At 42.2% G+C, this 13723-nt stretch overlaps 1 protein-coding gene across 1 annotated transcript in view; it reads left to right on the top strand.

Annotated features, from left to right (window-relative positions):
* The first annotated feature begins 353 nt into the window (after positions 1–353).
* AGBL1 (AGBL carboxypeptidase 1) overlaps positions 354–13723 on the top strand; it is a 254668-nt gene continuing 241298 nt past the window's right edge. Inside the window, exons 1-5 of the mRNA XM_065734355.1 lie at positions 354–398; positions 472–535; positions 1127–1273; positions 1768–1899; positions 3747–3840. Coding sequence (XP_065590427.1) covers positions 354–398; positions 472–535; positions 1127–1273; positions 1768–1899; positions 3747–3840 — 482 coding nt within the window. The remainder of the gene's footprint in view (positions 399–471; positions 536–1126; positions 1274–1767; positions 1900–3746; positions 3841–13723) is intronic.

Raw genomic sequence — 13723 nt, 5'->3', positions numbered from 1 at the left:
GTCCTTGCTCAGCCTTGATTAAAAATAAGTTTAGGGTATCCTTCTGCTCACTAGCCTCCAGATTTCCATGCAGTTGTAGTTGTAAAGCTGCAAAGATGGTGATTTTCTTGTGAAGGAAATTGATATAGCTTATAGATATTCTCTGTCCATCTGTTGTAATAATGGATGTTCTTATTGAAAATGACAACACATTGCTGGGTTAATTTCCTCAGCTTTGAGGTAAGCAGACTGATCCAAAGAAAGAGATGTAATTTAGAATTAAGATGTAAATACTGCAGAAGTGCTATTGTGTATTAAACATTGTGTGGAAGGATCACTGTGTCTGTCAGAGGCTTTTAAAATGTGTTATCAATATGTACCACTGGCTAGATGGCACAAAGAGTACTCAGTCTCCAAAGGTATTGTAGCCTGGTGCAGTATGAGGTTTGCTGTTCTGAATTTAACCCTGAAGTTGGTGTGTTTCCATTTCAGAGCTCCTGTGACAAGGATGCCATCCTGAATATCCTCGGTGTCCTCACTGACCTGCTCTCTCTGGGTAAGGAAGCATAGCTGGGGTGATGTCTGCAGGTGAAGGACAGAATTTTCTAATCCTTAGTAGTAGACTGCCCAAGGTGCCTGTGGATTTCTGTTGATGCAGTAGGGTTTGTAGGATTATTTTGTGGTTTCTTTGGAGACCTAGATTTGTCTGAAAACTGTCTCTGAAGCTTCCCTAGGATTTCTCTTCATTTGGAAGGTGCCTGTTGGAGCTTCATTCTTTTGCTGGTCTAATTTCCAATATCTAAGGGAAGATCACTGGGCCTTCCGCCCCTTTGAAATCTGTTGGTGCCTTTGTTTATTCCTCTCTGCTGCGTTTCAATGCACAATGAAAAACCTCTGCAGTGGTTTTGTAAAGGTAATGACTGCTGAAGTGAGATAAGAAGAGAGCATCATTTCCTCACATCACCATTAGCCATGTCTGCAGTCTCAGGGCAACCAAGAGGTCAAATCTGTGCAAGCTGTAAGGTTTATGGCAATAAAGAGAAGACTGTGGGAGCACTGTGTGCAATGTGCAGCTTGAAGGCTAGCAATAACTGTATCTCTGGCAAGGATGGTCTGAGCAAAGCCTTTCTTGTCTCTTTTTCCTCAGGGACTGGACGGAGAATTCACTATGTGATCAGCAAAGGGGGTAGCGAGGCACTGCTGCAGGCCCTCATCTCTGCTGCCCAGACTGAGCTGCCTGACTACAGCATCCTCCTGCCCCTGCTTCGCCTCCTGGCCAGGATTGGCCAACAAGGTACTGCTGTGCAATGGGATGCTCAGGGTTGGGAAAGCGGGCTTAGAACCATTGGATGGTTTCAGCAATAATCAGTACTGAGATGTGCGTGATAGAGCAGTGTGATTTTACTCATGGGTTTTGCTGGAAAATCCTGGTTGTTAACAGTTTGGCTAGTTGGAGGTCTTGTGGAAAGGCAAGGAGGATGTACATACACCTGTTCTGCCTTGGGTTGAATTGCTAGCTAAAGCGTTTTCCTCCAGCAGAAATTTACTTTTGATTCTCTTTACCTAAGTGAAATCTTAGAATGTTTTCTCTTTGGATACAGTGACTGTAAGAAAACATCAGATTTACCTGTTTTCAGTGTAACCTGCAAGTAGTTGATTTAACTCACTGGTATGTTTAGATGAGTTTTTAATGAAAACCCTACTTACAAGATTTGGTCGAAGTTTATCAGCTCTCCTGCAGATGCTTGGTCTTAATAATAATTTTTGATTCTGCTTTGCATTTCAAAGATCGGAAGTTTGGGATGAAAGTGCAGAAAGCAGAAGCAACTGATGTAATCCTGACCTTGACAAGACAAAACCTGGGCCACCACCTGAACCTCATCCACTGCCTCTGGGTCCTGCGGGTTTGTGCTTCTAATGGTGAGGACCTAGGTTTTCCTCCTTTATAGCAATTAACAGAGCTCTTTTTAGTCATTTCAGTGCAAATAAACATAATTCCTGTTTAGAACAAGTGCCTGCATGTACTATTTATATACAGAATTGGACACAAAAATCCAGAACAGCCTTAGAAAGAAGTATTTCCAAAACAGTCTATACAGCCTTTACAGAGTATTACATATGTGGACTGTGAAAATATAAATGGATAATATTCATGAATATGAAAGCATTTATGGTGATGGTCTCTTATTCCTTAATACATACAGCCAACTCCTTTGCTGGGGCTTAGGTACCTTAAGTTGCTGTATGGTTCCTATCATCATAATAGCCAAGTGTCTTAGTGTTGTTGATTGTATTGATCTTGAGAGCAGATGTATAGGGAAGGGGGATAAATTTGCAGCAAGAGAGGCAAGAGGCAGATAGATCACTTACTTTTTCAAGGTCCTTCAGAAAGTACATGTTAGAGCTGGGAACTTAATGCCTGGTCTCCTCTCCTGTCTTAATGTTCCTTCCCTGTGTTCTCTTCCTGCTTTTTTTTTTTTTGCATTGTTTGGCTATTCCCTTATCTTATGCAATTCAAGCAATGGGATTTCCAGCATTACCCCCACGGATCATTACAGCTTCATACACGTTTTCCTCGCTGTGGAGCACTGAGTTTGTCAGCAAAAGTTTTCCTTTGCTCACACCAACCATTTCTACTCCCTCCCTCCTTTCCTCGCTCAGCAGATAATTCCTGACAGCCATCCTGCCTGCAGTTTGCTACATGCATCCTAAGATTTAGCATTCCTGGCTCCCAGCCCTGCAGGTCCCTTCTAGCTGTACAGGAGCTAGTTTCAAGCAATGGGCTTTCTCAGGCAGGCAGCCAAGCCTCAACATTCAACCCTTCTCCCAGAAATAAGCAGTGTTTGAAAGACCAAGCCGGACTGAAAATGCAGCCAAGGCCAGAAGCTGAAACGTGCCTTTATTTGAGTTTCACAGCTGTGTAATGACTCTGTGCTGCCTCCCACCCAAAATGATGATCTACACCAATTGCTGCGCCTGCTTCAGTGCACCTGCATCCCATTTAAGCTGCAGATGTTAGAGGTTGCAGGATGTGCACTGCAGCCTGGCCTCCTTTCTGTTCATGGCAAGCCCCTCACCCTATCTCAGAATCCATTCTATACTCTTTCTGGGACAGCTCTTCATGTACCTCCAGCTCAGCACACTTCCATCTTCTTTGAGTACTTTTGACTGTTGTCTTTGGGCCACTAAGCAATTAGTGTATTCATTAGGCATTTTTCGAATTGGATTACCAAAACTGTACATAAATGCTCCCAATGTGTGTTAGCAAGTGAAGGACTAAAGGCAGATGAAGCTAAGATTTACTCAGAAGCTTCCCTCCCAAAATACAATTCCAAACTGCTGAGTAGAAGCGCAGAAAGTAAACTTGACTCTCCATTGTGCTTCTATGAGATAAGCCATCCTCACGCAGCTGCCTCTGGCAAGTATAGTAAGAATCTGAGCCCTGTCATTTTCCTGACCCTATTTGATTATGATTTGTTCTCCAGAGAGTACAATGTTCACAGGGAAAGAAGCTTTGGGAAACACAGGGAAGAAGTGTAGGATTTGAGAACTGGTTTTGGTATGATTTTGTGTAAAGGTGTGTCCACTGCCAGCACTGTGCTGCAGGTCCTGTGTTTGTAAAATGGCCTGTCTAGGGCAATTGGGAGCCCATAGAAATCTGCTCATAGCCCCAGGGACAGCTACTCTCTTCCCTGCACCAGCACTAAACACATCATTGCAGACTGCCTGCTTCAGACCTGACTGCTTTTTCTCTTTTATTGGTTTAGTTGCTGCAGGAACCACGCTTGGCACCAATGGAGCCATGGAGCTGCTTTTCAAAGTCATCACCCCCTACAGCAAGCGGCACGTCAGGACTGTCAGGTAGGCACTAGCCCAAGGGGATCTCATCTTTCCAGGCCAGCAAGAAATAAAATTTTGGTTCCACTTGAAAAGGCAAAGAAATCAGAAATTGATGCACGATTTCCATTCACTTTAAACCTGCAGATTTATATTAAGAGGCAGAAATAGTTCCCTCAGAGGGCACGCTTATGCTGTGCTTCATCATATGATTCATGCTGGTGGCCGTTTACTTGTAGCCATGGCAGTTTGATTGCAAGGTGTCATCCTTCAGCTTCCAGTCAGGACTGGATTTTTGAGAAGCGTGTTCAGCAGCAGACAGACTGCTCCTGCCTGTCCCTTTGCAAGAACCTCCTGTTGCCACTGGCCTGGGGCAGATTCATTGCAGCTGTGGTGGTTCTGTCTCTTCCTTCAGCGAAGAGTTGTGACCAAATTATTTCAGTATTTTTGAAGAGTAACAGTTCTAGTAGCATTAACCTAGGTCAGTTTTTAAGCCCGTTCTGCATATTTCAAGTTGTATATTTGCTGAAGAGAAATCAATTTTGTACCTCCGTTTTAATGTAGAATATTATTCTTCAAGTTCTCAGTGACTCTAGATGCATTTCAAGGAAGATCTTTTAGTACAGAAAGACGAGCGTTCACTGAAGGACATAACATGTGGTTTGCTTATCAAAACAGAAGGCAGAACTTACTGCTGTGACCTCTGTCCACACATTTGCTTAAGCAACACTGAACCTGTTGGTTCTCTCCCTGAGACATTCTCTGCTTTGTGGAGCACGTCCGTACTTGTTGGTGCATGTCTTAACAACATTCAGTCAAGTCTAGTTTTGGTACAGACTCAACAAGGGTGCAGTTCATAGATGGTAGTTACTGAAGGAGCTTTAGGTTGGATGTGATGTGTAGGTGAGATGAAGAAGGACAGACATGGCACAATAATATGACCATTGCATACACAACTGAAACTGCAGTTGCCCTGGATGGGGGCACCAATAAATCATGCCCTTCCTGATGATATTGTGGAGGATTAATACCAGTTCCTTCAGTGTGGCCAGTTATACAATACACCTCAAAGGAAGGGATTTGAATTATTTTCCACTAGCTCCAATTAATTAACTTCTAATTAACTTCCAGTCAACACACAGTACTTTTCTAATGCAGACTTTTTCCAGTTCCTCTGCCTACATATCTGGAGCTATAAAAGTTCAAGTACTTGTCTTACTAAATAACATGCCAAATAGGCCCAACACATGCATAGCTTCCCACAGCTGCCTTGTTAATGGAAGCCAACTCACTTTTGTCTGCTTTTTTGGCTTTCAGGTATAGTTCTGAAACTGCTTTACAGTGTCAGCTCTCTCTTAGTCAGTGTACCCATGATTCTTCTGCGCCATCACTCCAAAAGGATGATACCAGGATATTTCCTGCATGGGGATTTGGATCTCATGTATCTCCAAGGATGTTACTGCTACAGTGTTATCCTAGGATATCTTAGAACCCTCCAGGATTCCCCTCAGGCCTCCTGGTATAACTTTAAGACTCAGGAAGCCTAGAGAACTGTTTTATGATAGTATGGCCCAGGGTTAGTTCTGGAGTTGGACTTGACTTCTGAGGCAACCAAGAGTGACTCTGAGGCAAGTGGAGAGCTTGGTTCGTTAATCATTCTAGCCCAGTTTTTTGCTGAGATGCACTCAAAAGCACAGATTAGAGACAATTTGCAGGCTTTGGGTTTTGCTTCCTCTGACCTCCTATACAAAAATTCTTTTAATCAGTTCTTACATTTATTTTTTTGAGAAGGAACTGTCCAGGAAAGAAGCAGACTCAAAATTTCAACTAATAAAAGACCAGCTCTGCTGAAAATCTAGGATTTATTTTCCATTAGACAAAAAGCCTTGGTGCCTACCCCACCACTAGTTCAGTTTCCTAATTTTCTCCTAGTAAAGTATTTTTGCTCTTTCTACAATGTATTTTCATGAGTGTGAAGATGGAAGATAAAATTTATCCTAAAACTTAGCTGATCTAGTACTTACCTAGTGGCTGGTAACCCTGCTTATGGCAGGGGAGTTGGAACTTGATGATCTTTGAGGTCCTGTCCAACCCAAGCCATTTTTCCATTCTATGATTCAGCTGGCCCACCTAGAGCTCTAACTCCTGTTTAATAAAAAGGAGCAGCTGAGAAGGTCAGTGGCTCTGTGAAGATGGACTGTTCCACGTCAGAAGCAGCATGGAAACTTGCTTTTAAAAAGCAATTGCAACCTATTTAAAAGCACTAGTTTGATTCATTAGTAGGGATTGCTTGCAGTCTGTTTGGATATAGTGTGCTTGTTTGGGGAAAATAGTCTCAAGTCCTATTGCTGGCAAGAGTGTAGGTTCTGAGACTGAAAGTCTAGACTGTGAATGGATTGCAGATCTTTCTCAGCATTAACAAATACCTGGGACAACTATGGTTTGAAAACCTAAGGCAGCTTAAAGTTCATCAGAAAATGGATGTATGCGTAAAATGCCCTTATATTTCAAGTAGTTATAATTAAAAAAAAAAGTAGGGTTACTGCAGGAGGGATTTCAAGAATGAGAAAAAGGGAGTCATGTGCTTGGTCTACTTCTCCATGTGTTGCTGATCATCTGACTCAGGCTGTGTAGCTCCTCCCAAAGGCCCCGTGTTGAAAGCTAGAGGATGTTATTTTGGTGTAGTGAGCTGGTCACAAAACCATATGCTTTTGGGCTGCTGGCGTGGAACTTGAAGAAAACTCCAGCCTGTAATCTGCCTGCAGAGGAAATCTTGCCATGTCCTCCTTGCAAGCCTCTGATCCTCCCTTTGTATTTGCCCTTGATACCTTCTCTTCATAACTCCATACCCCCATGATTTGTCTTGCTGCTGGGAAGGAACAGCTGGCAACTGTGGGGGCAGAGATAATCCATGTTCTTTGTTCAGCTGCCAGGAATGCTGCATCGAAAATGCACTACTTCTCTTGTGGCTACACCCGCATTGTCCTGTCCTGGGCAGCAGTAAGACCAATATCACTTTAAGAATCTGCCCTGGAGAGTGCGCTATCAGAGCTATTTATTTAGCCAGCTAAGATGTGGAAACAAGATACATAGTTCTATTTATTTTTTTCAGTGGCAAAGCTCTGGGGTATTTAGAAATAGTCTCCAATGCTCCAATTGACCTTTTCTGGGTGAAAGCCAAGTAGCTCTGATTCCCCTGAGACTGTGACTCATGGACTTTATAGGACTTAGTTAGGCATCTGAGGTCTTCAAGTTGCTGGTGCCATAACTGTGGTTCTCCCTAAGACTGTTCATATCTGAAGCAAAAGCCAAAGAGTGAAATGTGAAACTTACTGGGATTTAGAGAACTCCTAACTTAAGTACTGTCAAATTCAAGTGAGATGGAGACTCCAGGCTGTCTTGTCTGTCTTGTGTGGTGTTTTGTTGGAGTGAAAGTTTTCTAGTTCATTTCTTTAAGGATAGTTTTAAATAAAGCCAGATGTTCTGTTTATGTCAATAGCAAAGTGTGTGAGTGGGATGCTCAGATCTTTGCTGTCAGCAGCTTCTCTAATGTAACACCACTGGTGCCCCACACAGTGTGATGACTCCAGTTTCTTCCACCTTCAGTAATTCTCTGTGTGTTCTGTATCTTCTACTAGTTTCCCACTTTTCTCGTGTCTCTTTCACCAGTTTTACTCACCTTCCTAGTTCACTTGTTCTAGGAGACATCTGGATGTGGCTTTGGCAGATGTCTGCTCTCTGAATCTGGATCTCTTTTTCTTGCGTATGCCTCCAGGTGGCCAAGCATCAGTTATCCTCCTCAGGCTGCTGGCACATTGAGCAGATGGCTTTGAGAGATGCATGTGGTCTATGGTTACATATGTGCCAGTCCCTTCTAGGATGCCTTGAGTCGAGGATTGATTATCAAAGTTAGTGGAAACAAAAATCCAAACTTGAATCTTCCATACAGGGAAGGTTCAGGCTTTAGAAAATGACAAGTGAGCTTGAGTGGTTCCCTTCTTACATTATCATTTTCTGTTGCTCTTGAAAGGTTGGTGGGTGCTCTTGTTCCTAGTGTTTCAATAAAAGCAATTTTTTAGAATATCTTTGTTCCTCAAAACTCTTTGCAAGTACATCTATTTACCACAGTGAACAACAATACATCTATTTAACACAGATTGTAAGAAGGAGTACTCATCAAAATTAAAAAAAAAACAAAACTTTCTGTGAATGTTCATGAAACATTTGCTTTCTTCAGTGGGTTGTTCTTAGTGAAGTTTGACTGCTTAATTAAAAGCAAAAAGTGAATTAACAAGTCTGGGAAAGGTGCCAGATTAATTCCATAGAAGATGTAACATGAAGAAATTCTGTCTTTGCTCACGTCGGGGTTGGCTGTTTCTGACACTAAATCTCAGATCGGATGTTTAGTGTTTTATTGGGTGGTCCCAGCTCCTCAAATGCTTACAGTGAATCTTCATTTCCATGAAATGGAATAATTCCCTTCACATAACTACCTTAGATGAAATAGTTACATTGACTCCTTGTATATTTAAGGTAAAAAAGTGGGGTTGTCTTTACCTGTAACAGAAGTTTGCCTCTGGAGGTTTGAGGGGACTGCTTATTGCTCTGTTGCCTGGAGTATATTGTGGAAACAGTACGATGGGAGTTTAGAGTTAAGTCACGTGGATAGGTGCTGACTTAGAAAATGCAGTTCTCTCCAGCTCCTGGACGGACTCAAAACCCAGGAGGAGTTGAGAACACCTTCTGTGTATTTACTTTGGTGATGTTTGTTCAGGGATGTCTTGAGCTGGAGAGAGACTCATGAATCTGAAAAGCTCAGGAGTCAGTAAGTGGTTCCTATTGTCATCATATTGTCATCACATACTTCTGTCAGCATGGGACCTGAGAGATTTTTTTTGTGTGTAGGAGTCTTGAAATGGAATTCATTCAAGAAAAGAGGAATGTGAAGGTGATCTTAAGAGTACGTCTAAACCCGGAAGCCTGTATTTAATTACGTGCTTATCAGAATGACCAAGGAGACTATAAGACTATAAAGACCCTGAAAATTTTGCATTTGTATACTGCTTTACGTGTGCTTTGAGTTTATGTAATATCTTTTCTATACAAAATGGGTTGCATACAACTGGAGTTCTTTTCTGCCCTTAGAACTGGTGCTTTTGAAGCAAGATAAAATGCAAGTGTTGAGCCCAAGGTGATGAAAAGTGACTGAGTTGCCACATCAGCAGATGATTGTTAAGAGGATCTCCTGTGACCTCAGTAAGAGGAGAAGGGGTCGGAATGGCAGTTGGCTGTCTCCCTTAGAGGAGACATAGCAGAAATGACCCGAATACTAGAATTATCTCTTCTGTTAAGAAGAAGAGATAATGGAGAGACACATGAAAGAGATGCAATTGTGAATGCATCCCAGACTCCATGCATGGCAGCTAGTTTCCTCAGCCTTAATCCTGGATAATCCCTTTCTGGTTGACCACCACATACATTTGCTGCAACTGCATCTCCTGATTTGTCCTAAGGTTTCAGCTACCCTATCCTTGAACAGAAGAACATATTACATGGCTGTTGCCAGACAGTATTTTGAGGATGAGCGAGGAAATTCAACACACCAATGTGTTGATTAGTTCCTTGGTGACCTGATACAGTAGCTGCTGTGATTGGCTCTTTATGAAGAGCAGTCCACATAAAGCTTTATGCCTTTGTTTATTTGGCAGCAGTTCCTGATAGGAGATCAAAAGCAAATCGTCCTTAATTCCTCTTGTTTGTCTCTGTTTTGCCATTAATCATGTTGAACAGTTTGGATATTTAGTTGGAAAGTAACACAATTCTATTGGAATGTGGTCAGAATTAATCAATGCTTAATGCTTGCTTATTCTCAAATTGCTATTTGGTTCACTGGATCCCTGCAGAAAACTCACAGGATGGAATGAGATTTCTTTTTGAGCTGTGTCACAGCCAAATGACATGTTTCCCATCTGGGCTTGATCTACATGTGATTTAGCTAGAAATTCTTGCTAAATAGAACTGGTAAATGCTGTTCTGAACAGGATGATGCCAGCAAGAAAGGGAAAAAGAGATTGCCTTTAAAACTTCTGTTTACGTCGAGTGTCTATTCAGCCTGACTAATATTTCAGATAGCATGGAGTGGAGATATGTACAGCACTGAGATAATTCAAACATTAGGGTTTATTTACTTTAATGTGATGAGCCATTGTAATAGAAGAAATGAGCTCTGAGCCAAAGGTGTCCTAGTTTTATGCAGTTCCCTCTGTTCTTTTTATGGTCTGTATGGTTTCTCTCCAAGAATGACCTGTTCTAATATTAATAATAAGCTATAAAATCTCATTTTAGACTGATGGTATCTCAGTGCTGCTTTGCTGAGTAAATAGAGTTGTGCTGCAGAATTATATTTGACTGTTGTACTGTTAATAGCAGCAGAAGAGAGAAATTAGAAAAATAAAGAGAGAGAGGTGAGGGAAAAAAAGAGGTGCTTTCAGATGAGACTTGAAAATAGATGAAGGCTTGAGGAAGTGGAAAGAAATACCATGGTTGTTGCACATGGGCAAAGATCTTACACGTAGAAACCCTGATGCCATCTCTTGGTAGCCTCGGGTATGGCAAGATTAAGCACGGATAACCTATTTTTTTAATCATTTTGGATGGTGAATGAGCACATCAAACCTAGTAGATTTCTCTTTGTATTGTGATGCCTTGCTGACAGGTAGGAACTGGATTCTAAATGGATCTACAGTGAGACTGCTGCTTTGGAGAAAAAAGAAAAAAGGACTCATTTGCATTTGTTTAGGCCTGTGTTGTTTCACTTGAATTCTGTTACTTCTAACTGATATGTAAGAAGAAGCAATGCATTCAACTGAAGACTTTGGTTTGCCATTATTTCTTCATCTTCGGTGAGCTGGTTGATTATATTTGGAAAGATGGTACAAGGGGAAGTTCCTGCTGTTCTTAATTTCTCGACTTTCCACTCAGTGGCTCTTGGCTGACCATGCCTGATGGCTTTGGGGATGTGTCCATCCTGCAGGCAATTCTGTGCTTGTTTTGGTGGGAAGGTCTCTCCACCCTAGCTTTAATGTACCTCGTTCTGATAACAACTGCTAAGGCTTGCAGCAAGGCCTCCAGCGTGGGCTATGCAAACTTCTTAGGACACAATATCCAGTCAGGGGTTATATATTCCATGTTGCCATATCCGTCTCGCTATTGGTCTTTGTAGTATCTGGATTAAAACAGACAAGTGCAGTCTCACTGTCTCTTAGATATGCCTCAGATATTGCTTCCCCCACCTAAGTGGGGAGCCATTGTCAGTCCCACCCAGATGACAGGTAGTGCTTAATTTCACAGATCAGTTGCATCTCAGAGTGCTGTCCAGAGTTAAATGAATTGTCATTCTCAATGAGAACACCTTGTGGGTAAATATGATCTTTTCGTAAATAGCACAAATGGAATCATGGAATAAACCAAAATAAATGATAACAGAGGCAGAAAGATTATAAAGACTTTTGTAATATAGGCAGAAATTATAGAATGGTTTTGGTTGGAAGGGACATTAAAGCTGTGTCAGTGCCTCATCACTTTCTGAATAAAAATTCCAGCCTAACACCATACCTAAATCTTTCTTCTTTTAGTTCAAAGCCATCCCCTTGCTTTGTCACTATTGGTTCATGGAAAAAGTCAGTTTATGAGCTTTCCTCAAGTACTGGAAGGCCACAAATTTATTTTTCTTCTCCAAGCTAAACAAGCCCAACTTCTTCAACGTTTCTTCACTAGAGAAGTTTACCAGCCCTCTGAATGAAGGGTTTGGGATGGCTTCTGGAAACGTTTAAGGTTATCTGTGTGATGAGACAGATTGGGTAAGCTGTGCCAAGTCTGGAATTGTGGACCAAAGACTCTGTTACATGTGTTGGTAAGACTGTGAGTAAAGAAGGCAAGAATTCTAATGGTAGAAAACAAAGGATATCTCAGGTCTGAAGGGTTTGCAGAGGCATGGTGTGTTACTGTGGGCAAGTCCCCTGAAATCCTACTTTAGTATGTTCAATGTCTGTGCACCAGCTTGCACTTTTTAAATGTTTTCCTAAGGGCAATAAGGGTAAGATGAGTTGTCTGAGATATTTGATGAAGATAGAGAGGTGGAAAAATGAGGAAGAACGGTCCTACTTGAGCAGGATAGGGCTGAAGTGGATTGCAGAGCGAATGAGGAGCTGGCAGAGCAAGGAGAAGGCTGAGCAATGCGACCTTGTAAACATGTTTGAGATAGATGTGAAATGCCAAAGCTTTCAGAAGGCATTGGTCAGGCAGCTATGGGGTGCTGGAACTGAAGGGAGGGATATTTCCAAGTAAAGAGTGTCTGACTGACCTCAGTGAGGTGACGAGCTTGTGCCCACCCTGCCTGTTTTTTAGTCAAGGAGACAATCCACCCTTTCAAAGCACAGAATTGGATAATGACACAAATCTCTGGTAAGAGCCAGAAATTGACTAGATAAAGCTAAAGACACTTGTGTGTCAGCACATCTGAGACCCCAGAAATCCCCTTTCACTCACCTATTACCTGAGTCATTGTCCTTTTGGACTCAGAAGCTTATTACCCCTGTAAAGGTGTAGATGACAGCTATGGAAGACCTTCCCAGGAAATACTTCCAGCATGAAGGTAGGCATGGGAAATATGAAAACAATGGAAGAAAGCATCAGTGCAGACTTTCAGTGGCAAGAATTGAGCAGGTGCTGTCCACACAAGAAAAACAGCTCTAAGAATTTCCTAGCTCTGCTATGGCTTTTTTTTTTCAGCCTCACCAGTGCTGGCAGGTGAGGTGTGAACCAAACTCCAGAACTATCAGTGTCATTAAAAACACTGCAGCGATTAGACCTGCCCTCATCAGAGTTAAATGACACCGTGTCAAAGCCCTTAGCAACAGCCTTTCTACACTAGGATTCCCTCTCCTGATAGCACTATTGGAGCTGCCCCAGCGTTAGCAGCAGCAGGGCAGCTGGTTTTAGCAATACAGAGAACAGGCAGTACGACTGACTGCCTTCCAGTGAGCAGGAGGGAGAGAACACCAATGCTTTCAGGCACTTTGGATAGCTAGATAATGACAATTGTAGAAAACCAAACAGCAAGTAGCTGTTTTGTATTTACCAAGTGCAGGTGGAATAGATTTCGTTAGGGAAGGTTTTAGTAGCAGTCCTATTGAAGCACAGGTCTGTCTTGGTTACACTGGCAGGGCTCTTCTTGGTCTCTTTATCTCAGGGCAACACTTGGAATGGCAGCAATGCCAGCAAAATCTGTAAATAAACCCAGAGCTGAGCAGCTCTGGGATGTGTTCAGAGACAAGGCTTGGAACACGGAGGGGAAAACCTGGAAACCTGACGTGGCTGGTGAGGAAGAACAGGGCTACTGACTCCGAATAGAGCTGCAGTGCTGGGGCTGGGAATGGAAATTCCCCCCAAAGTGTGAATCTTTGAAAGGTCATGGCTCTGAGACCAAGCTTTTACTGTCTGCCTGCACCAACAGCAAGGCTATTACAGGAGAGAAGGTGAACTGTCCCATGGCTTTGGCTCATTTACTTTCTTCTCTTCTGTGTTAAATGGATATAGTTTGATCTTTGTGTGTACTGTAGAACGTATGTTGCAGTGGTACAACAACACTCGCTATCTACTTCAAAAGCTTAATTTTTTATTTCTTTTTTTTTTAATTCTACTTACATATGTGTGGCAATTTCAGCTTTCACTGCTTTCCAGATTCTTCTGTGCAGGAAAACCAATGGCACATGGAAGAACCATCCCGATAGTGCTTGTATTTATTTATTTTTACTGTGCTTTTTATTTATCTCTGCTGGTTCATTCCTCTATTTACTGAGCTTTACCGGCCTTTGGCTTTGATATGGTCTGTTTTCAAATCCTAAAC

The sequence above is a fragment of the Cyrtonyx montezumae genome, unplaced genomic scaffold (assembly GCF_038088225.1).
Source record: "Cyrtonyx montezumae isolate F1298 unplaced genomic scaffold, pur_monq_1.0 scaffold_17, whole genome shotgun sequence".
In the NCBI taxonomy this organism is placed as follows: domain Eukaryota; kingdom Metazoa; phylum Chordata; class Aves; order Galliformes; family Odontophoridae; genus Cyrtonyx; species Cyrtonyx montezumae.
The sequence above is the reverse complement of the archived record's forward strand: the minus strand, read 5'-3'. Positions and strand labels throughout refer to the sequence as shown.